The 22573-nt window shown below is 37.3% G+C and overlaps 1 protein-coding gene across 1 annotated transcript in view; it reads right to left on the minus strand.

The window, feature by feature from the left end:
• The window catches only part of Txlnb (taxilin beta), a 51300-nt gene that overhangs the window by 28241 nt on the left and 486 nt on the right, over nt 1-22573 (minus strand). The window contains exons 2-4 of the mRNA XM_046450465.2: nt 20277-20726; nt 11791-11882; nt 7600-7770 (exon numbers count right to left, since the gene is read on the minus strand). Of these exons, the coding sequence (XP_046306421.1) occupies nt 7600-7770; nt 11791-11882; nt 20277-20712 (699 nt within the window). The 5' untranslated portion in view covers nt 20713-20726. The remainder of the gene's footprint in view (nt 1-7599; nt 7771-11790; nt 11883-20276; nt 20727-22573) is intronic.

A 22573-nucleotide genomic window follows, 5' to 3' on the forward strand; every position in this document is an offset into this window, starting at 1 on the left:
TTTTTGATATGTTTTTGTATCCGATTCGCCAGAATTTTATTGAGGATTTTTGCATCTAGGTTCATTAGAGATATTGGTCTGTAGTTTTCTTTCTTTGAAGTGTCTTTGTCTGGTTTAGGTATCAGGGTGATGTTGGCCTCATAGAATGAATTTGGAAGTTCTCCCTCCTTTTCTATTTCCTGAAGTAGCTTGAAAAGTATTGGTATTAGTTCTTCTTTAAAGGTTTTGTAAAATTCTTCTGTATACCCATCGGGACCTGGGCTTTTCTTAGTTGGTAGTCTTTTGATGGTTTCTTCTATCTCCTCAATTGATATTGGTCTGTTTAGGTTTTCTATATCCTCCTGACTCAATCTGGGCAGATCATATGACTTAAGAAATTTATCTATGCCTTCACTATCTTCTAATTTATTGGAGTATAAGGATTCAAAATAGTTTTTGATTATCTTCTGTATTTCTGAAGTGTCTGTTGTGATATTGCCTTTTTCATCCCGTATGCTAGTAATTTGAGTTCTCTCTCTTCTTCTCTTCACTAGCATCGCTAAGGGTCTGTCGATTTTGTTTATTTTTTCAAAGAACCAACTTTTAGTTTTGTCAATTTTTTCAATTGTTTCTTTTGTTTCGATTTCATTAATTTCAGCTCTGATTTTAATTATTTCTTGCCTTCTACTTCTTTTGCTGTTGTTTTGCTCTTCTTTTTCAAGGATTTTGAGATGAAGTATGAGATCATTTATTTGTTGGTTTTTTCTTTTTTTAAGGAATGAACTCCAAGCAATGAATTTTCCTCTTAGACCTGCTTTCAATGTGTCCCATAGATTCCGATATGTTGTGTCTGTGTTTTCATTTATCTCTAAGAATTTTTTAATTTCCTCCTTGATGTCTTCTATAACCCATTGATCATTCAGTAACCTATTGTTCATTCTCCAATTGATGTATGCTTTTTCCTTCCTTCTTTTATCGTTGATTTTCAGTTTCATTCCATTATGATCAGATAAGATGCATGGTAATATCTCTACTCCTTTATATTGTCTAAGAGTTGCCCTGTGACATAATATATGATCTATTTTTGAGAAGGATCCATGTGCTGCTGAGAAAAAAGTGTAACTGCTTGATGTTGGGTGGTATACTCTATATATGTCAATTAGGTCTAGGTTATTAATAGTGTTATTGAGTTCTATAGTTTCCTTATTCAACTTTTGTTTGGAAGATCTGTCCAGTGGCGAGAGAGGTGTGTTGAAGTCTCCCATGATTATGGTGTGGTGGTCTATTAGACTCTTGAACTTGAGAAGAGTTTGTTTGACGAACATAGCTGCACCATTGTTTGGGGCATAAATATTTATGATTGTTATGTCTTGTTGGTGTATGGTTCCCTTAAGCAGTATGTAGTGTCCCTCTTTATCTCTTTTGATTAACTTTGGCTTGAAATCTATTTTATTTGATATGAGTATGGACACGCCTGCTTGTTTCCGAAGTCCATATGAGTGATATGATTTTTCCCAACCTTTCACCTTCAGCCTATGTATGTCTTTTCCTATCAAATGCGTCTCCTGTAGGCAGCATATTGTTGGGTCTTGTTTTGTGATCCATTCTACTAGCCTGTGTCTCTTAATTGGTGAGTTTAAGCCATTAACATTTAGGGTTATTATTGAGATATGGGTTGTTCTTCCAGCCATATTTGTTTATTTCTGTTACTAAACATTGTTTGTTTTCCTCTTTGATTGTTTCCCACCCCCCCTTTACTGTCCTACCTCCCACTGTTGGTTTTCATTGTTATTTTCCATTTCCTCTTCCTGTAATACTTTGGCTAGGATGTTTTGAAGAGATGGTTTTCTAGCTGCGAATTCTTTAAACTTTTGTTTATCGTGGAAGGTTTTAATTTCATTCTCCATCCTGAAGCTTAATTTCGCTGGATACACAATTCTTGGTTGGAACCCATTATCTTTCAGTGTTTGAAATATGTTATTCCAGGATCTTCTAGCTTTCAGAGTCTGTGTTGAAAGATCAGCTGTTATCCTGATTGGCTTGCCCCTAAATGTAATCTGCTTCCTTTCTCTTGTAGCTTTTAAAATTCTCTCCTTATTCTGTATGTTGGGCATCTTCATTATAATGTGTCTAGGTGTGGATCTCTTATGATTTTGCACATTCGGCGTCCTGTAGGCTTCTAGGATTTGGGATTCTGTCTCATTCTTCAAGTCTGGGAAGTTTTCTTGTATTATTTCATGGAATAGACTGCTCATTCCTTTGGTTTGGAGCTCTGTACCTTCCTGTATCCCAATGACTCTTAAGTTTGGTCTCTTAATGTTATCCCATATTTCTTGGATGTTCTGCTCATGGTTTCTTAACAGTCTTGCTGAGCTGTCTATGTTCTTTTCCAGTTGAAATACTTTGTCTTCATTGTCTGATGTTCTATCTTCTAAGTGTTCTACTCTGTTGGTAGTATTCTCCATTGAGTTTTTAAGTTGGTTTATTGCTTCCTGCATTTCTAGGATTTCTGATTGCTTGTTTTTTATAACCTCTATCTCCCTGTATAGTTGATCCTTTGCTTCCTGGATTTGTTTGCGTAATTCGTTGTCGAAGTGATCTTTCATTGTCTGATTTTGCTGTTTAATGTCTTCCTTGATACTCCAGATCATCTGAAGCATGTATATCCTGAATTCTTTATCTGACATTCCATCTGCTGCAGCTGTTACCTCTTCTAAAGTTGCGTTGACCTGCATTGCTTGTGGTCCTTTCTTTCCTTGTCTTTTCATACTGCTTGCGTATCTTTCCTGCAGGTGCGGGCGGCGGCTCTGCTCTCTCCTTATTCCAATTGGGGTGTCGTGGCTACCACGCCGGCAGGTCACTGGGCCTGTTCTGGGAGCTGGTGGCGGCTCTGTTCTGCCCCTACTCCAATTGGGGTGTCGTGTCTGTCGTACCAGCAGGCCACTGGGCCTGTCCTGCTGGTCGGTCGCAGATCTGCCCACCTTTCGGGCACGAGTGGAGGCTCTGCTTTGCCCCTACTCCAATTGGGGTGTCGTGACTACCCCGCCTGCAGGATGCTGGGTCTGCTCCTGGCAAGGGAGGCGACTCTGCTCTGTCCCTACTCCAATTAGGGTGGTGTTTGTACCCCGCCGGCAGGCTCCTGGGCCTGATCCGCCGGTCTGTTGTAGGTCTGCCTACCTTGAAGGCGCTGGCGGCGGATCTGCCCTGCCCCTCCTACCACGCCTGCGGACCCCTGGGCCTGATCTGCAGGTTGATCACTGGTCTGCTCACCCTGCGGGCACGGGTGGCGGTTCCGCTCCACCCCCACTCCAATTGGGGTCACGTGACCACCACACCGGCAGGGCCTGATCCGGGCGTGGGATAAGGATCTGCTCTGCCCCTACTCGAGTTGGGGTGACGTGTGTACCACACTGGCAGGCCACTGGGCCTGACCCGCCAGGCTGTCACAGGTCTGTTTACCTTGCAAGCGCGAAGGGCGGCTCTGCCCTGCCCCTCCTACCACGCCCATGTACTACTGGGTCGTGGGTCTGCCCACCTGGCGGGTGTGGGTGGCGGCTCCGCTCCGCCCCCTCTCCAATTGGGGTCACGCGGTCACCACGCTGGCGAGCCGCTGGGCCTGCTCCGGGGGCTGGCGGCGGCCCGGCTCCTTCCCTCTGGCTCGAGGACAAATTGAGGAGACTCGGGTGACTGAGCCTCACCCCCCTTACCAGGAGACCAACTGCTTATGTCACCGCTGGTATTGATGAAGATCTCTCCTCCACCGCTTTCTGCTGACATCAGATCTCTGCCATGTTGGTATCCTATGCGAATGGCAGCATTTCGTTCCCCTTGCCAGGCAACCCAAGCAATGGGTGAGTCCTGACCTGCCCTCAGCAGGACCCGGACCGAGACACAGCTTCCGTGGGCTCCTAGCCCCGGTCCAGGGAAGTTCCGGGAGCCGGAACTCGGCCGCTCCGTGCTCGGTGTAAGCTCCTATAAGTGTAGGCTCCAAGAAGCAGCCCCCGCGGGCTCAGTTCCGGGAGCCGGAATTCGGCCGCTTAGTGTTTGGTGTATGCTCTGATAGTAGCAGGGTCCAAGAAGCAGCCTCCGCGGGCTCCGCAGCCCTGAGCCAGGGCGGTTCTGGGACGGTTCCGGGAGCCGGAACTCGGCCGCTCTGTGCTCGGTGTAAGCTCCTATAAGTGTAAGCTCCAAGAAGCAGTCCCCGCGGGCTCAGTTCCGGGAGCTGGAATTCGGCTTCTTGGTGCTTCGTGTTTGCTCTGATATTAGCAGGGTCCAAGAAGCAGCCTCCGCAGGCTCCGCAGCCCGGAGCCAGGGCGGTTCCGGGACAGTTCCGGGAGCCGGGACTTGGCCGCCCCGCGCTCCGTGTTCACTCCGATAAGATCAGATTTTAAGAAGCCCCCAGGCGCTGAACCCTAGCAATCTGTCTGCAAGCCGCAGGCGAATTGCAGCCTGAAATTACCTGTTCTATGGCTGAATGAGTTGCGGTCAGTCTACATTATATGTTAATGGGCCATTACTTTAATTAAAGTAATGGCCCATTACTTTACTACAAAGTATATCTATAAGACATGTACTTTAACTTATAGACCCAAGTTGAAAATACAGGAATGAAAAGAGATATCCCTGGAAAACAATAAAAGAACACTAGAGTGGCTATATTGATACCAGATAATATAAATATCAAGATGAAGATTATTACCAAAGGACATTTTCTAATGTTAAAGTGGTCAATTCATCAAGGAGACAAAATATTCATAAATGTGTATGTATCTACTATAATTCTTTGAGACACATGAAGAAAGAATTAATAAAGTTAAAAGTAGAAGACAATTCCACAGAGTAGATTTTTGACAACTATTGCTCAGCAATGGGACAAAAATTCAGAAAAGACATAAATGACCTAAACTTAATGGTTACCTATGGAGTGCTACATTAACATTCAGTACTCATAGTATGTTCATCAATATAGACAGAATGATGGGCTATATAAATTAAACAATACTTGTAAGTAACCTACAGGTTAAAGAAAAAAATCAGAAGGGAAGTTAGAAAATATTTTGAATCTGCATCCTGATTTTGGCACTGAAAATATTCATGACCTTGGACAACTGATTTGGATTGTTAAGTCTCAGTTTCTTCATCAGTGGAGATATTAACTTTCACAGCATTATTGGTGAAGATCAAATGAAAGAACAGACATAAAACACTTAGCACAATTCCTGGCATAATAAAAGTATATAATTTCATTGTCCATGATTGTAAGCCATGACTGAGGGTGTTCAGGCATTCCTCTAGGGGTTTCTGTTATTCTATCATTCTGCCTTTGAATGTTCCCCAGAGGGTCCAAGCCACATAATTCTCTCTTTTAATCTCTTTCTTGATACATTTCTTCACCTTATCTGATTTAGTTGTATCTCCTCATTACATGACTGTACTGTAAATTGGAAGAATTAATGTAAACACGGAATACTATCACTGGAATACATATATTGACTTGAAGATTGTTATGGTTTGGATATAAGGTGTCCTCCAAAAGCTCATGTGTGAGACAATGCAAGAAGAGGTTTAGTTATATCTCTTTGCAGTATTTTTTTTTCCCCTAGAACTGGGGATTGAACCCAGGCACTTTATCTGAACTACAGAAGATTTAGAGGAGAATGATTGGATTGTGAGATTCTTAACCCAATCTGTGAATTAGTCTCCTGATGGGATTAACTGAGTGGTAACTGCAGGCAGGTGGGGAGTGGCTAGAGTAAGTGGGTTATTGGCGGGGGGTGTACCTTTGGGGGATATATTTTGTGTCTGGTGAGTGGAGTCTCTCTCTGCTTCCTGATCATCATGTAAGCTGCCACATTCATCTGGCATGCGGTGCTGTCTTACCTTGATCCCTGAGGAATGGAGCCAGCCTCCTATGGACTGAGACCTCTGAAGCTGTGAGCTCCCAAATAAAGTTTACCCGCCTCTACAATTGTTTTTGTCAGGTGTTTTACTCACAGCAATGAAAAAGCTGACCAAACCTAGTATAATGTTCCCATCTCCAGGCCCCCATCTATTTTAGGTTTCTGATAGTCCTAGTTCAATCATTGAAAAGATGCCAGAAGCTCATCTCCTCAGACTTGTCATTTGAGAGTTAAGAGTTCATCACACTGGACTTCCATTTCCAGGTATCAAAAACAATTTGGACTTTCTGTTCTGTTCTATTCCTTACTTTGTTTGTTTGTTTTTTTTAACTTTGGATTAGGACATCAAAGTTTGTCTAAGACTTCAATGAAGGAAATATATCCTCTAGTTGAAATGGCTATCTCCAGGTACTGAGGATGTGGGATGATTTTCATTTTTGAATTTAAAAAAAATTCTTAGTAGTGACCATGTACTACTTTCATGATCAGAAAAAAATTAAACCAAGTATAATAAAAGAAAAATAAAGGGTTGCATTTACTCTTCGAGCATTGAATTAATGTACCTCCCTTATAAGGCCTTTCCATATTACCTAATCAGGCATATGCTTGTCCATTTCTTTGATGTTGTTGTTTTTTTTATTTCATGTCATTAATGTATTTTAGTGTCTTTGTTTTGTATAAAATTGGTGTGAATGTGTTACACGTTACAAGGCCATTAAGAATTGTAATGCAAAAATAATAAATAAATAAATAAATTGAAAAAAAATTAAATTTAAAAAAAAAACAATTTGGAGTACACAGAACAACTAGTCTTTCCTTCCCCCACCCCCCAACTCATTGTGCAAACTAAACAAGGATTTTTATGTCTTTAGTTCTTAAGGTATCTCCTTTTAAACACACTTAATAATAACTACCTCACAGGAACATTGGTGTCTAATTAATTACTGTTTGTTAACTGCTTTGGGATTTTCCTCTGGAAAGGGAAATGTGGGTACAGACAGTACTATCATCGAGAGAGCCCTGCATCGTGGTTTATTGAATGGAGGAAGTGTCTGCACATAATCGAATTAATCACACTGCTAGGGGCTTATGCTGTAATTATTGAAACCCATGAAGTCTGAGGAAAGTAATCAGTCTATTATTTTGAGATTGAATAATTAAATCCAGAGCGCCTCAGTGTTTTTCCAAGTATCTTCTTTTTTCAGTTGACATTTCAGCTCTCAATCTCACTTATTGTATCAACTAGATTTGTGTCTATTTATTTCATGTCATGCAGAATTCATTATAAAATAAAATGAAGAATTTTTACAAATATTTTAAAGTAATCTAGGACTACCCCCCAAAAACAAAACAAAATAAAACAATATCAACAAAAAAATACTCAACCTAATAAGAAGGTAAGGGAAATAGCACTTATTGAGGGTCTGCACTGTGTTATGTCTGTGAGCACCACACACATAGGATCTAATTTTTCCCCAAACACATGGTGAAGCTGGGATAATCACCATTTTATGGGTGAGGAAACAAGCACAGGGAGGTAAAATAACTTATTGGGGGTCATAAGCGATCAAACGGCAGAGCCAGTATTTGAACATACTGCTCTGATTCTAAGACTCATGCTCTTTTCACAAGTAGTAGTAACTGCCCATGTCAATGTAGCCTGCAAGAAAGTGTGTCATTCTTTTTTCTTTTTTTTTTCCTAAGCCAGTGTGACACATACCTTCAGTGTCTTATTGTGTCTCTGCAACTCTCGGCACAGACTCTCCAGTTTGCTTCGAGCCAGGATAGCTCTGCTGTGTTCGCTTTGTAATTGGTCCTTTTCTTTCTGGATTTGCATCTGTTTCTTTTGTAGGACCTTTAACTTCTTTTGCTCTGTGCGATGTTCATCCAGCTAGGCATGGGGATACGCATGAGAAAGAAAATAACAGAAACTGGGTAGGAATGCTTTGCAGTTGATAGAAAAGGATAAAATCTAGAGACCATTCTGTGGTTGTTCAGAAACTTTTTTTTTTTTTTGCTATTATCTGTCCCTCTGGAAACACATGAATTTCACAAGTGTTGCCTTTGTAATATTTGTAGATACAGTTTTTAGAGCATATTTATGTTTTACATTACAATTAGTAGTATCTTTTTACTTTGAATTTTTTTGGTAGTCTAAAAATATTTTTCTTGAGTTTATTTAGTGATGCCAGAGACAAGATAGAAAGACATATCTCAGAATCTGGAAACTGGCAGAATTCATAGCAAAACCTGTATTCATACAATGGTCAACAGTTTGTCTGCTTGGATTATATTTCATTTTTCACAAAACAAACTTCCAGTGCTATTTTTAAAATAGGAAAGAGAAAAGCAGTCTTCTGGTAAGTAGAAGATAAAGTTGTCTTCTTTATAACTTTGGACTTTGAGTGTAGGAAGGAGAATAGAAAGTATCCCTCAACTACCTAAGGACTGACAGTTTTCCACCATAGCATTGGGAATAGCCAGTGCACAGCTCAACAGCATGAAAGGCAAGTTTCTGTAATTTACCCTGCTCCCCACCCATCCCTGCTCACCCACTCCATGCCTACTGAAAACACATCATGGTGCATGTTATTTGCGAACCCAGGTAAGCTCTTCTCACGCCCCTCTAGAAACTACAACTAAACTACCAGGAGTGGCTTGTGAAATGAAACCAGTTTACCCCTGTTCTTTTCATCTTGGAATGGTAAAATTTTAGATAGAGTTGACAGGTGAAATACAGGACACTCAGTTACATTTACATTTCAGATGAATAAGGAATAAGTTTTTAGTATAAATATATCCCAAATACTGGTGGGATACACTTTTGCCAAAAAAAAAAAATGTTACAAATGAAATGTAAATTTAACTGTGTGTACTGAATTTTTACTTTCAAAATCTGGAAGCATTATTTTGGAATCCTATCTCAGTGGAGGAGTATGGGGACCAAACTCTACAAGCTACCAGAGAGAGACTAGCTCAATTGGTTGAGGGCTTGTCTCACAAGCACAAGGCCCTGGGTTCAATCCCCAGCATGAGAGAGAGAGAGAGAGAGAGAGAGAGAGAGAGAGAGAGAGAGACACTAGCAGATTCTAGGAGGATTCTAGGAATGTCAATCTGAAACTGACCATTGGTGTGGTCATGTTGAAGCAGCATCCCTTTTTCTAAAGATCATTGCTTAGTTAGACTCAGTTCTCTTAGGGTCTGAATAGAGTTTAAGCTAGGAAGGTACTAGTCCTAATAATGACCTTGTTGGCTAGCAGAAAGGAAAAGCCCTGGAGAGCCCTTGGTGCTTCTAGACCCCAGCTATTCCTGGTGTCTCAAAGAGCTTGACACAAATGGGTACAAATTTCACACAAGCCATGATCTGTGCCTCAGTTTCCCTCTTTTTAAAAGACATTTGTGTTTTCTGAGGTACATGAACAGCACTCTATCACAATTTCTTCCGTTTACATTTTGATTTTTCCTCCCTTTCTCCTCCTACATTGAAATAACCATTTATAAACCCTCAGTTAAGCCAAAGATATGTGTATTTGATGTTCTACCTTCACACTCATGTGCAATTTCTACTTAGTAGTGGGAATTAGCATTGGAAAAACACAAGAGCCATGCTACTAAAAATGCTGATTGCCGCCTTGGAAAGGCAGTGATCTTCTATTATGTTTCTCATGCTAAACTTCTAAGTTGTTCTTTCAGGTCACACCATTGTTATTAGACAGTGGTGAAATTTCCCATGCTTATATTTAAATTTTAAATGACATATTCTTCCTTTAAATTTATATATTGTTATTATTGTCATCACCATTATGATTTAGACTACCTTTTAAAGGTTAAATCATATTACAGGGCTTCTCAGCTTCATCACTATTGACACAATGATCCACATAATTTTTTATTGGGCAATATCTTGTCCATTGTTGGTGGTTTAGTACCATCCTTGGCCCCTGTGAACTATATGCTAATAATTCTATCCCACTTTGACTTTCAAGTCTATATTCGGACAGATGCCTGTTGTCCCTTGATGGACAAAACTTTCCATTTGGAGAACACTGTCCTAATGTGGCTTTATGTGAGTGTCAGAAGGAAGGTACCCTGCATGTATTTTTTAAGCTGGAAAAGAGATGATTTGTGCTCACTCATTGACTATTTACCATTTTAGTTATACTGCAAGATCATACAAATCTAAAATTTAAATATATTTTACTTTGATCTAAGTGAAACTTCTTTTTAATATAAAATCTCTTTCTGATCTTTTTTAAAAAATTTAGTATGTGGATAATTTTATTGAAATAATTCAGATTTATGTGAATGCATATGAATGCATGGAACTTCTTAATAAATGAAAGTAAACATATTGCAACTAAGTCAACCTTAGCTAAATGCTGGGTTTTGTGATTTAACAATGCACCTAAGCGTGGTTTTTCTGTACAATCGTAACAGGCATATAGGATTTTATCTGCAATCTCTCTCTCTTTTAAAAAAGTAAAATTAATACCAAATGCTAAATTAGAATTGCTTTAATGATGTTGTTTTAACTACCTAAAAGTTAAAAAAAAAACTTGCAGAAACTGTTTTTCTTAGGCCATTTCTTAATTTAGTCATGTGTCCTTATTTATTAATGAACTTACACTTATTTATTAATGAATACAATGGTGGATAATATTACAGGATTCAGGCTATAAGGATGAGTGAACTAAAGTATCAGTTTGATTCAGAGCTTTGAAATTTATGATTTATTCCATGTTAACAATGATGTTTCAGATGTTTTCTACATTAATATCCAAATTAATGAGCAAGGAAATAGGCTTTCTTCTCCAAGTAAAAAATTAAAATTCTTCATGTTTTTTCCATCCTGAAAAAGAAATGTAATGAATTTTGGAGAGCAAATTTTTTCCTTACTCACTTTTTCTGGGAATGATATTTGGAGTTTTAAAGTTTGTTATAGGAGAATAAACAAATGCCAAAGTATAGTAATTAAGGTTTGAATTGAGTTAGATTTCCTAGCAAATAACCTCTGTGGAGATGACTGCTTGACTAGGAAGATGAGTGGGTTCAGGTGGTCGTTGGGGCCAAGGTGAACAACCCTGACTCGTGGAGGAATCTTGGTCAGGCTGGAGAAGTGATTCTTCTCCAATACACTACTGTGGTAATGCAGCACTGTAAGTGACATCCTGTGCTGATTCAGAATGCAACCCAGTAAAGCCAAGTACAGAACGGGGCTCTAGAAACCAAACAAGAATGGCCTTGGTATGAGTAGGTAAGTTGAAGGGGCAGCTGGGATCTATTTCTTTCTAGTTTCTTATTGAAACTAGAGATATTGCCCTCACTGAGCCCTCCTCTTTTCTCTTATTGGCCAGTTCTAAAGCCTGAGAAGAAGATGCCATTCAACAACTCTTGCATAACTTGGTTTGGCTTCCCTTGATTCTGGGGCCCTGTTGAGAGGAAGGCTGCCAGGGAAGGACCTGGAAGTAGGCACAGAACAATTCTTATGGAACGACTACTTTGCTATTGTAGGGGAGGAGAGAAGAAGGAGAAATAGAGAAATGAGCCATACCAGACAAGAGTGTGCCATAAACTGAGGGGTAGCATTAATTCAACTCTCTGCCTTCCTTCCTTTGTTCCTTGGAGATATGACTGAATAATAGTTTAAGATTTATTTATCCTTATGTTGAGTATATTTCTGCTTTATTCTAAAGTTTAAAAGAACTTAAAAATATCCATGATTTTCAATTATCTGTACTTTTCTCTCATTCCCAAAATTATGCACATAGGTGAAGGTAGATTCTGATTCTATCCTTTTTCTTTCTTTTACTGTTATTTATCAATTTTTCTTTTCCTTAAAAAATTCTTCTTTTATGAATTTTAGTTTTGATATTGCTGATCAAAAAAAAAAAGAGCCAATCAAAGATCTTACCAATTCAGCATATTTCTTGAGTAAAAAATCAAGCTTTTCTTCAGGTGTCTGTAGCTTGTTCAGATTTTGCATTAGCAAGTTGGCTTCTTTGCCTTAAAAAAGGGCATAGAGGAGTGTTACTTAAAAAATAAGTGTTGAGCTTGTAGTCAGTTGATGTGGACTGGTATCTCAGATTGGTTACTTGCAAGTTACTACCAACATTGACCAAGTTAATAACCTTTCTAAACCTCAGATACAATTTTCTTTCTTTTTTTGGGAGGGAGATATTGGGGATTGAACTCAAGGGCACCAGACTACTGAGCTACATCCCCAGCCCTATTTTGGGTTTTATTTAGACAGAGGGTGTCACTGAGTGCCCACTATTGCTGAGGCTGGCTTGAACTCATGATCCTCCTGCCTCAGCCTCCTTTTCCTATACAAAAGGATGACACCTACCTCATAGAGTGAGGATTATGATTAGCTGAGAAGTTTATGAAAAATGCGTGCTACAAGTTCATGTCATGGTAAACTCTCAATGTTTGCTATAAGAATAATGCCCAAATTTTCATCTTAAGAATTCATTCTTGTTACTTTCTGCCTTGTATTCTTAATATTCAAAAGACACATTATGTATCAAAATACTGACTTATGAAAGAATAAATCACCTATTTTCCTACTTTCATAAGAAAGAAGCAAAACAACAAGTCAAAATTCCTGGTTAGCATGAAAAGGCCAGTATCAACACATGGAATTGCTAAAATTACAATTAAAAGCAGAGAAACTTGACAGTGTAGTGTGCTCATTTACTGACCCCTGTCCATATTCTTTTAGTATCCCTTTCTCCTCTATTTGCTCACAAACCTGTTCTATGATCATATATCCTATCGTATGTAATGTAAACTCTAATCATATATCCCACCAAACAGAATAAGATCAATATAGAAGGAAAACATTCGAAACATGGAAGAACTTTTCCACAGTTCTTTTTTTGTCTCCATGATTCTGGACTTGGGCTTCTCAGGCTTTCCTTTGCCCCACCCAGGCCTTATTAATCTCTGATGACAGTTTCATTTTCTGCTCACAATTGGACTTGGTGCTACATTTTAAAACTAATCTGTCCATGATTATTTAACAGGGATTCTCAGGGTTTTCAAAGTGGGGTGGTCAAACCAACCAATAGAGCCCATGTTTTCTGACACAAATTCACACTAGAATGTTAACCAATTTTGACAACCTATTCCTCAAGAACCGACATTTCATCTTGGCTAGAATATCTGCTTCCATACCGGACAGGCAAATGTGTGATGGAATTAGGGTTGCCAAGAGGAACTATGGGCATGGAATATGTACTAAAAAATTATTAACTGTTAACCTGAAATTCAAAGTTTACTGGGCATATTTTATTTTTATTTACTTAATCTGGCAACCTTACATGCAATTTAAGAATTTTAGGTCTAGAAGAAACTTCAAAGAGTATCCAGACTAACTGGTTTACTTTTATTGATAAAGTATCTAAGACTCAGAAAAAAACCAAAGTTATATAATTAGTGCTGGCATGACCAAGGCTTGAATCCAAGGTTACTCTTCTTGTTCTAAATCACTGTACTCCAATGGGGAATTTGGATTCTAGGGAAACCCAGAGAAATAAAAGAAAATTCTTTTGAAATAAAGAAAAATGACCTCATTCCCAGCCATTAGTTTTTATCTGTCTTTGCCCAGTAAATTAATTCAGATTAGAGACACAGCCTAAGACAAGGGAGAAGGTGTGCGAGAGTGGGGCCTCTCATCTCCTCATTTATAGCCTGTGGCATGATGCTTTCCTTTGCAATTGATAGTCACTGCTGCCCCACCCTTACTGGATGCATGATTTCAGTTACTCCTCTAGCATCTGGGATGATCCGCACCGTTGACTTTAGACCAGGCAATTGAACAACTACTCTCCGGGTTATTGTTACTCATTAAAGGCAAGTGATTACAGTAGATCAGGCCTAGCAGTGTTTGGCCAATGGCAAGTGCTCAGTAAACATTGATAATAATAGGATAAAACAAAGCCAACTATCTCACACTGGTATCATGTGAATACTACAACTAGAGGAAAGACAGGTCTTATTCTCACCTGTGACTTTCAGTGTATGCTGGGACACCTCTCATTTTGAGTACTGACAAATGAAATCATTACTTGCTTTATTTGGTGGAGTTAGAAACAATTGAGTGAGTCCAGTGGTTCTGTCTCCCCATTAAGAATCTCTCTCAATAGTAACTCTAAATGTTAATGGCTTAAACTCTCCAATAAAGCGACATAGACTGGTAACATGGATTAAAAAAACAAATCCAACAATATGCTGCCTCCAGCAGACACATCTGATTGCAAAAGACATACACAGGCTGAAGGTGAAAGGTTGGGAAAAAGTATTCCATGCACACGGTCCTTGTAAGCAAGCAGGGGTGGCCATCCTCATATCGAATAAAATCGACTTCAAGACTAAGTTAATCAAAAGGGATAAGGAAGGACATTATATACTGTTAAAAGGAACCATTCACCAACAAGACATAACAATTATCAATATTTATGCACCAAATAATGGTGCTGCGACGTTCATAAAACAAATTCTCCTCAAGTTCAAGAATCAAATAGACCACAACACAATAATTATGGGTGACTTCAACACACCTCTCTCACCATTTGACAGATCCTCCAAACAAAAGTTGAATAAAGAAACTATAGAACTCAATATCACAATCAACAACCTAGACTTAACTGACATATATAGAATATATCAACCATCATCAAGTGGATATACTTTTTTCTCAGCAGCACATGGATCCTTCTCAAAAATAGACCATATATTATGCCATAGGGCAACCCTCAGGGTGGAGATAATCCCATGCATTTTATCTGATCATAATGGAATGAAACTGGAAATCAATGATAAAAGAAGGAAGGAAAAATCCTACATCACATGGAAAATGAACAATATGTTACTGAATGATCAATGGGTTACAGAAGACATAAAGGAGGAAATCAAAAAATTCTTAGAGATAAATGAAAATACAGACACAACATATCGGAATCTATGGGACACAATGAAAGCAGTTTTAAGAGGGAAATTCATTGCCTGGAGGTAATGGAGGGAGATCCTCATTGTTATACAAAATTACATATAAGAGGTTGTGAGGGGAATGGGAAAATAAACAAGGAGAGAAATGAATTACAGTAGATGGGGTAGAGAGAGAAGATGGGAGGGGAGGGGAGGGGAGATAGTAGAGGATAGGAAAGGTAGCAGAATACAACAGTTACTAATAGGGCATTATGTAAAAATGTAGATGTGTAACCGACGTGATTCTGCAATCTGTATTTGGGGTAAAATTGGGAGTTCAAAACCCACCTGAATCAAATGTATGAAATATGATATGTCAAGAGCTTTGTAATGTTTTGAACAACCAATAAAAAATAATAATTTAGCATACACAGTAAAAAAAAAAAAAAGAATCTCTCTCCTTAGGTTTTGTTTTCAGTAGCTGTACAGTCTATTGTTGCTATTGTTTATTTAACCTTTGTATTCATTAAGGCCCTTTCTGCTCTAAAAGTCATTATTTTGTATAGAAGGTTAACATTCAGATATATCAATACACCTTTGAAAATTATTCTTTCCTTTAACAAAAACAAAAAATTCAACAAATTTGAGATAGAGTATGTGCCCAATTTATAAATTTGTGACATCAGAGACCTTAGGTTTTAAACTTGAATTGTTTTTGTTTGACTAGGATATTGTGTGCATAACAGAGGAAGAGGGGAATAGCTAGAGAATTGCTTATCCTCTAAGAAAAGCTATAATTACATTCCCATGGAAACAGGGTCATTTGCTGACACAGTTAGATACAGAGCAAAAACAACTGACTTGACTGTGAAACATCGTATCAGGAGGGGGATCACCTGCCTCCTCTTTGATGTGTCATTCCACAGCAAGCTTTACTTCTTCCCCATTACAGCTGGGGAAGGCATATGGCTACCATACTGCAAAAGGCTCTGTTTTGCCACAATAAAACCCACTATTCTATGTAATTAATATGCACCAAGAGGAAACATAAAAATTAAAATTAAAGAGCAGGAAAATCATAACAAAGAAAATGCTAGGTTGGATAGAAGTCTACATGAAAGTTGAACCACCTGTGCAGCTAGAGTGTCACATGTGGCTGTGGTCACTGGCACAATTATACTGGAATATGAAGGTATTATTTTCACATCAAAGAAATTAAAAATCTTAAATTAAGACAACTGAACCAGCTGTAGCAATGTGGGCCAGAATTTTTCCTGAACTTCTAGCATAGTAATGATTGTTTATACTAAATATAGTGGACAACTTATGTAGATTTGATGTGTTCAAACTTCCAAAACTATGTTTTGTCTTTTCCAAAATTATTTTTTTGATCTTTGGGACCAAAATTTTGTCTTGAATACATATTTGTGTGCCTTTGTATCCTCTTCCTGGTTTCCATATGTTGTGATCAAAACTTACAACAGTAATATTATAAACATTCTTTCAATGTTAGACCCAAATTGACATTTCAATATTAATTGTCCCTAATAATATAATTTTAAAATAACATATGTAAGACAAATAATTACTGAGCATCTATGCATATCTTTTCAAGGAAATAAGCTTCATATATCTAGAGAATAGGAAGGATAATGTAGTTAAATTCACACCGGACTAAAAAGAGGAGACATGAGTTCTAAAACTGACTCTGTCATTGTTGAGCAACCTTTCTTTGCATTTTTTACACCCTCAATTTTCTTGTTTATAAGATTAGTGGGTTAACTCAATGGATTCTGAGTTTAGTCCTAGAGTAACCCCCCTTTTTTTGTCAGACTCTTAAACTCTCTGCATTTTAATTTCCCTGTGTATAAAATTAGTTGACTAGATGGATTCTGAGCTCAGAATGGACCTGTGTATCAGCTTTGTTTTTCTCCCAGGTTTATACTTAAAACCTATGACTTCCTAGTCAGTCAGTTATAACCAAAGTATTAGAAGGTATATTATATATTATGATTGTCTTAATCTTATTATTTTGTGGTACTTTTGCAGTCCATGTAAGGTTGTCAAAGAAATGATTACTAAATCACTATGACCCTGAAGGGTGGGGTGGGGAAGCATGGGGGATACTTTAGATGTTAACAAGACACTTATGGAAACTTTAACATAGTATCATATAATGGGGAATCTTTTTGTTTGTTTGTTTGTTTGTTTTTCTTTGGATGCCCAAGGGAAAGAAATTCTACCAGCTAAAGGAATTTTAAATGCTCCCCAACTGCTTTAGTGTGGGTGCATTGACTGTGGAGAATAAGCATCCTCTATGGGAAAAGCAAGTCCTTTATGTTTGGCTTTAGACACATTTCCAACTTACTCAGGGTGTCCTGGGGTAAAAAGGTCTTGCTGGTTTAATAAGTTTAGGAAATGATGGAATCTGTGCCCATCACTATTTGGGATTTTCATTGTGTATGTGTATATCGGAGATCAGAAAATTCTGGCATTGAGGAAACTGTTTAATTTTGTCTGAAAAATCATATATCTTCAATAATATACTTTGGAAAATTTTGAATTATGGAGTCAGGACATTTCAGTGTGTCAAAACTACCAATAAAGCAACTAATATCTGATAATACTATAGTTAAAGACTTTAATTAAGAATGAAAGAAAAGTTTAAGGGTAGATCTTTAAGTATGCATTGAATGACTTATTAAAAAGAAGTTTTAATAGGGCTGGGGTTGTGGCTCCATGGTAGAGCACTTGCCTAGCATGTGTGAGGCACTGGGTTCGATTCTCAGTACCATATAAAAAATAAATAAAATAAAGACATGTGTCCATCTATAACTAATAAAAATATTTTTTTAAAGAACTTTTAATAAAAAGGTTCTAGAAGAAGACTACAGCCAGAACTTTGTTTTCTCCATTAGGGTAGAGGAATCCCTTTCTGGGGCCATAGCAACATTGCTTCTACATCTACTTGTGTCAAAATTGTCATGGTGCCTTGGCCCCCACATTGGACCTTCCAGTTCTAAATCTCAGAATTTTGACCAATTCTGCATTTGGTTCTAATGCAAAGTTAAGTTTGAAAAACCATTGATGTAGAAAAAGTGCAGCGTCATTTAATTGATAAGCAGTCAAGAAATCTCCTAAAATAAATAACTGAAATAAGTTTAAAGTGGTTATTTTTAGTATAGGTTTGCCTAAAAGTGTCTTAATTTACTAACAAAAATAGTACTGTGTTTGACAAAACATGCAAATGATGTTGAATGGGATGGCACAGAAAAGTGCTTAGCCCCACAAGGGTGATTAGAGTGTGTCTCTGAGTCACAAACATTGATTCTAGTCAAACACATTCATTTGGAACTTGGTAACTTGTAGACAGTGCAGTACTAGAGAAACAGAATTTTTCTTATACTAAAAATAAAAAACAAAAGCATTCTGATTATTTGGTAATTGTAAGATTAAAACAAATTATGAAATAACTCATGGAATAGAAAGAAGAAGCCAAAATTGGATACCTTGAATTTTATCCCTATTCATGTTTTTCCATCAATACAACACACACACATGGATTCCTATGTAAGTTTTAGGATGATAAAACAAATGGTTAAGAACTATTCTGTTTAGGAACACTTGAAATTGTTCAACTCTGGGATGAGATTTTGGATACGGTTTTATGGAAACTTTAACAATGACTAATGCAAAGGGACATGTCTAAGATGTTCTGATTAGAGAAAGAAAAAACTGCTCTATACCACAGTGTAATTTTATTATATTTCCCTATTTTCTAAAGACACTGGAATTCTTTCCACCTTATACTTTGGAACTTGAAGCTATTTTATTTTAAAGGTATTTTTCTGGATACTTTTCATCTTTATGGTGAGTGGATCAAGTCTGTCATTAGAATGTATCTTTTAGCACTTCTTGAAAGCTTTGCAACAATGAGTTCAATCATCAAGGAGATCCTTCTGTAAAGGAGATTTACTTTTAAGTTTGCAGATAATAATTTGTTATTGGAGTTTGAACCCATTTCTAAAAATGCAGAAAATTTAGTGGCAAATTAAGGAAAGTGAGGCTAACTCTACCTGGGCACGGCATAAGAGGTGGCATTTGTAGGAAGTGTTCCAGTGAAAATCACCAGGGAAGACAGGAAGAGGGACTTTCCATGTGCAGTAACTAACATTCTTTCAGTACATAGCTATAAAATTAGCACTCTTATTCTTCTTTCACAGCTATCTTAGGTACTATCAATCCTTCATGCTCTTCAAAAAATATTTCCTTTCCCTGATTTTGCACTTATCCTATGTAACAATTAGTCTACATGTCTGCTTTCCTCTCTATACCTAAATATCCTTGACCAAAAGGCCATGGCTTATATATTTTTGTGTACCTCTCACTGTGCCTCATAAAGACCAGGCATTAAGAAATAAATATTCATTGAACAAAAGAATTAATAAGAGTTCAAGTATATATTTTCTGCAGTTGTTGACAAATGCAATTGATAACATTTCTGGTGAATTCTATGCAGTGAGAAATATTTTATATAATAATGGAACACATACTACTAAGTGATCTAATTGACACTCATTTTATATACAAACCTATCTATATTGTAATGTTTTGCTTATATCTAGACTCCACTAGTTTTGCTTTAAACAATTTCTCTCTCATTCATTCATTCATTCATTCTTATAACAAATTATCTATTGAACTTAAAATGTGTCATCCTCTGTTCTATGGAATATGCATCCAGTGACATCAAATACACATACACCCTCTTGAGACACTGCTTTTGAGACAAAGATCTAGTAAGGAGGAAATACATTAAGCAGATAATTTAAAAAATCATTTCAAATACCGATGAAAGCTATGATGGAAAGATACATAGTACTGTAAAGACCCAAAACAGTTAAGAATTTATCTAGTGTTGGGCTAAGGAAATGCCATTTTAGTGGTGAATTGAATGATGAGTACGAGTCAAGTGCCCAAATGGCTGAATTGGGGTGGCAGTGAGGAATGTGTAGAGATTTTTAGGTAAATAAAATTGGGATATGTACAGTCCCTTGGGGAATAAAACATGGCATGTTCAAAGAATTGAAACAGAAGATCAGAATGATTGCAGGGAGAGTGGTAACAGGGTCATAATATTCAGGTAGAGGATGCTGAAGAGGAGCAGAGGGATATGAGGTAAAGCTGGGACTGCTTGGGGTTAGATAATTAGGGCCTCAAAAAAATCTGTTATAAATTTTGGTTTTCTCCCTGCAAGCAATAGGAAGCCATTAAGACAGAGAGTAGATATGCAATGTGTTGAAAAATTTACTTGTGCTCTATTGAAGGGAAGTGACTAGAAACTTTAGGAAACTCTGATGGAAGGTATTCTGGTAATCCAAATATGAGATGTGGCTTTTAATAAAGGTTGAAGGAAGTACCCTGTTTTAGGAATAAATAAAAGTCATGTATTAGAAAATAATTACTTGCCTAATCCTTTTAGGATTTTCTTTTCCAATTTTTGCTCTTTATTGCCAACAGGTTCTTTGACTATGGATGGTTCTTCAGAAGCAAGGGGTTCTCTTTCAGCCTCTTCATTGGTTTCCTCACAGTCCCCATCCTCATTGTCAGGTGCCTCTGCATTTTCAGGCTGCTCCTGTGTTTTGGCAGAGCCTTCTTTTCCTATTGTACTGGCAGCAGATCCATACAAGTTAATGATGTCTTCCAGTTGTCGATTCAACTCTTCGGAGATATCTTGAGCTCCCTTTACAGGGTGCACACTTGTTGCCTGCTCTGGTTCTTGGAGTGAGGTTGAGGAATCCTGACCGTTTTGCTTCCCCAGGCCATTTTGATTAGGTGATGATGAACTGTCTCCTGGCAGAGTTGACTCTTCAGTTGAGAGCTGTTCAGAGTGATTAGTCTCCATACTGGAAGTAGTGTCTAGTGGTAAGGACAGTTAGGTTTTACTTATTAATCCAGTTACATATTAATGGGCAGGATACTTCCCAAATAGGTACCAACTAATATGTTTTCTAAGATATAAAGACTGTACTTTAATAAACTATTGATATCACAATTAGTAAAGTAGAAACAACGGGAAGCCCTTTTTCAAATCAAGTCACATTACCCACATATTTTTTGTTTGATCTACAATTTTCTGTAGCATCTCTTATTATTGATATTAACTGATTAATTTGTGCTGTTGATTTTTGTATTATTTGACATTTTGCTTAGGCCAATTTGTATCATGATTTTCTTATATAATTCTGTATAGAGTTACAATCGTTGAAGATACAGGATATATATGTTTTCCTTCAAAGTTAAAATTGTCAAGAGCCATTGTTCTTATTAAAATCGTTCATAATAATAACATCCCTAAACTCTATTTTGATTTGTAAGTCAAGATTTGATTAGTATGCTTTGATGTGAATTCGTCACTATGCTACTATAGGAGATATTTCTTGGTTTTCTAGTATATGCTTTTTCCCAGATGAGCAGCATGCAGTTATCAATCAACAAAACACTTTTGGAAGATCACACTAGCATTGCTATTGGAATAAGACAGGGAATGAGGGAAGGTATACCTAAACCAAATAATATGGAAACATAATGATGCCTATATTGTTAATTTCTTACATTTCTGCAATATCCTCTTATTCCACTCTAAAAATTTGACTTTTTTTAAAAAAGAAAATAAATTACAACTTTATTTACTAAGTAATAAAGCTCTAGGAAAATGTAATATTTTTAAAGAAATAGCAGTGCATGATAAACAGGGAAGAGATGAACTAGAAAAATAATTCAGATATAATATGGGCTGTTCGGGAACAGGCATGAAAGAATGGGCTGAAGATTCTAGAGATTCTGGCCACTATTATTTTTAGGGTTGCAATAAATTTCACTTAGTCCTTTAAGCTGTGGTGCATTTTATTTGTAAATAATATTTAATAATGAAGATGATAATTAGCAGTATAAAACTATGGCAAGATTCTCACAATTCACAAGTTTTGCTATTCTGTTGGCAAGAAAATAAAAACAAAAACATACTATTCTCTAAACAGCACAGCTTCCTTCTCCTATTCTCAGGTGAGTAGACATCAAATGCTTGGATGACAATGGGAGGGGAAATTTCAATGCACAGACATTACCACCCACCTATGGCTCTCACCAAATACCCATTAACTTAGAAGGAAGCAAGTTCACCAATTTAATTCATCAACTTGATTATCAAATTATGCAGCCAACAGCTTCATTGTCTTGTCACTGGATTTTTTTTATCCTGACCCCCACTTAGATGCACATTGATCTATATATAACTTGTGCCTCCTAATCTTGGAGAGATACACATAGCACCTGCTGTCCAGCCAGAGCTATTTTAAGTTCTTCTAAAAATGAATCATGGCATTTAGCAAGTCATCCTTGAAACCCAAGAAAATAATTTTTAAATCAATTGAAATAGTAAACATTTGCTAGTTTAAAGCCATATGTGGCATTTCAAGTGTTGGGAAGATTATTCTAGGATGAGATAAATCTAAAATAAACCAAATCAAAGTTTAAGGCAATTACTTTAAAACTCTGTCCATATAATTTTACTGTGATTAGACTACATGCAAGTGTTTTGTTTGTATTTGATTTATTCATTTACCAGATACCATAGTCATTGAGGTTTTTAATACTTAGTTCTGTGGATATTTAACTTTAAACTCCTATTCCATATGTATTTTAAAACAGAATACTTGAGTCATTGTAAGCCACAAGACAACTTAATCCCTAAAGAGGCCTTTGTG

This window comes from Marmota monax, unplaced genomic scaffold (genome assembly GCF_021218885.2).
Source record: "Marmota monax isolate L192 unplaced genomic scaffold, Marmota_monax_Labrador192_F-V1.1 WCK01_AAM20220418_F8-fsc00030, whole genome shotgun sequence".
NCBI lineage: Eukaryota > Metazoa > Chordata > Mammalia > Rodentia > Sciuridae > Marmota > Marmota monax.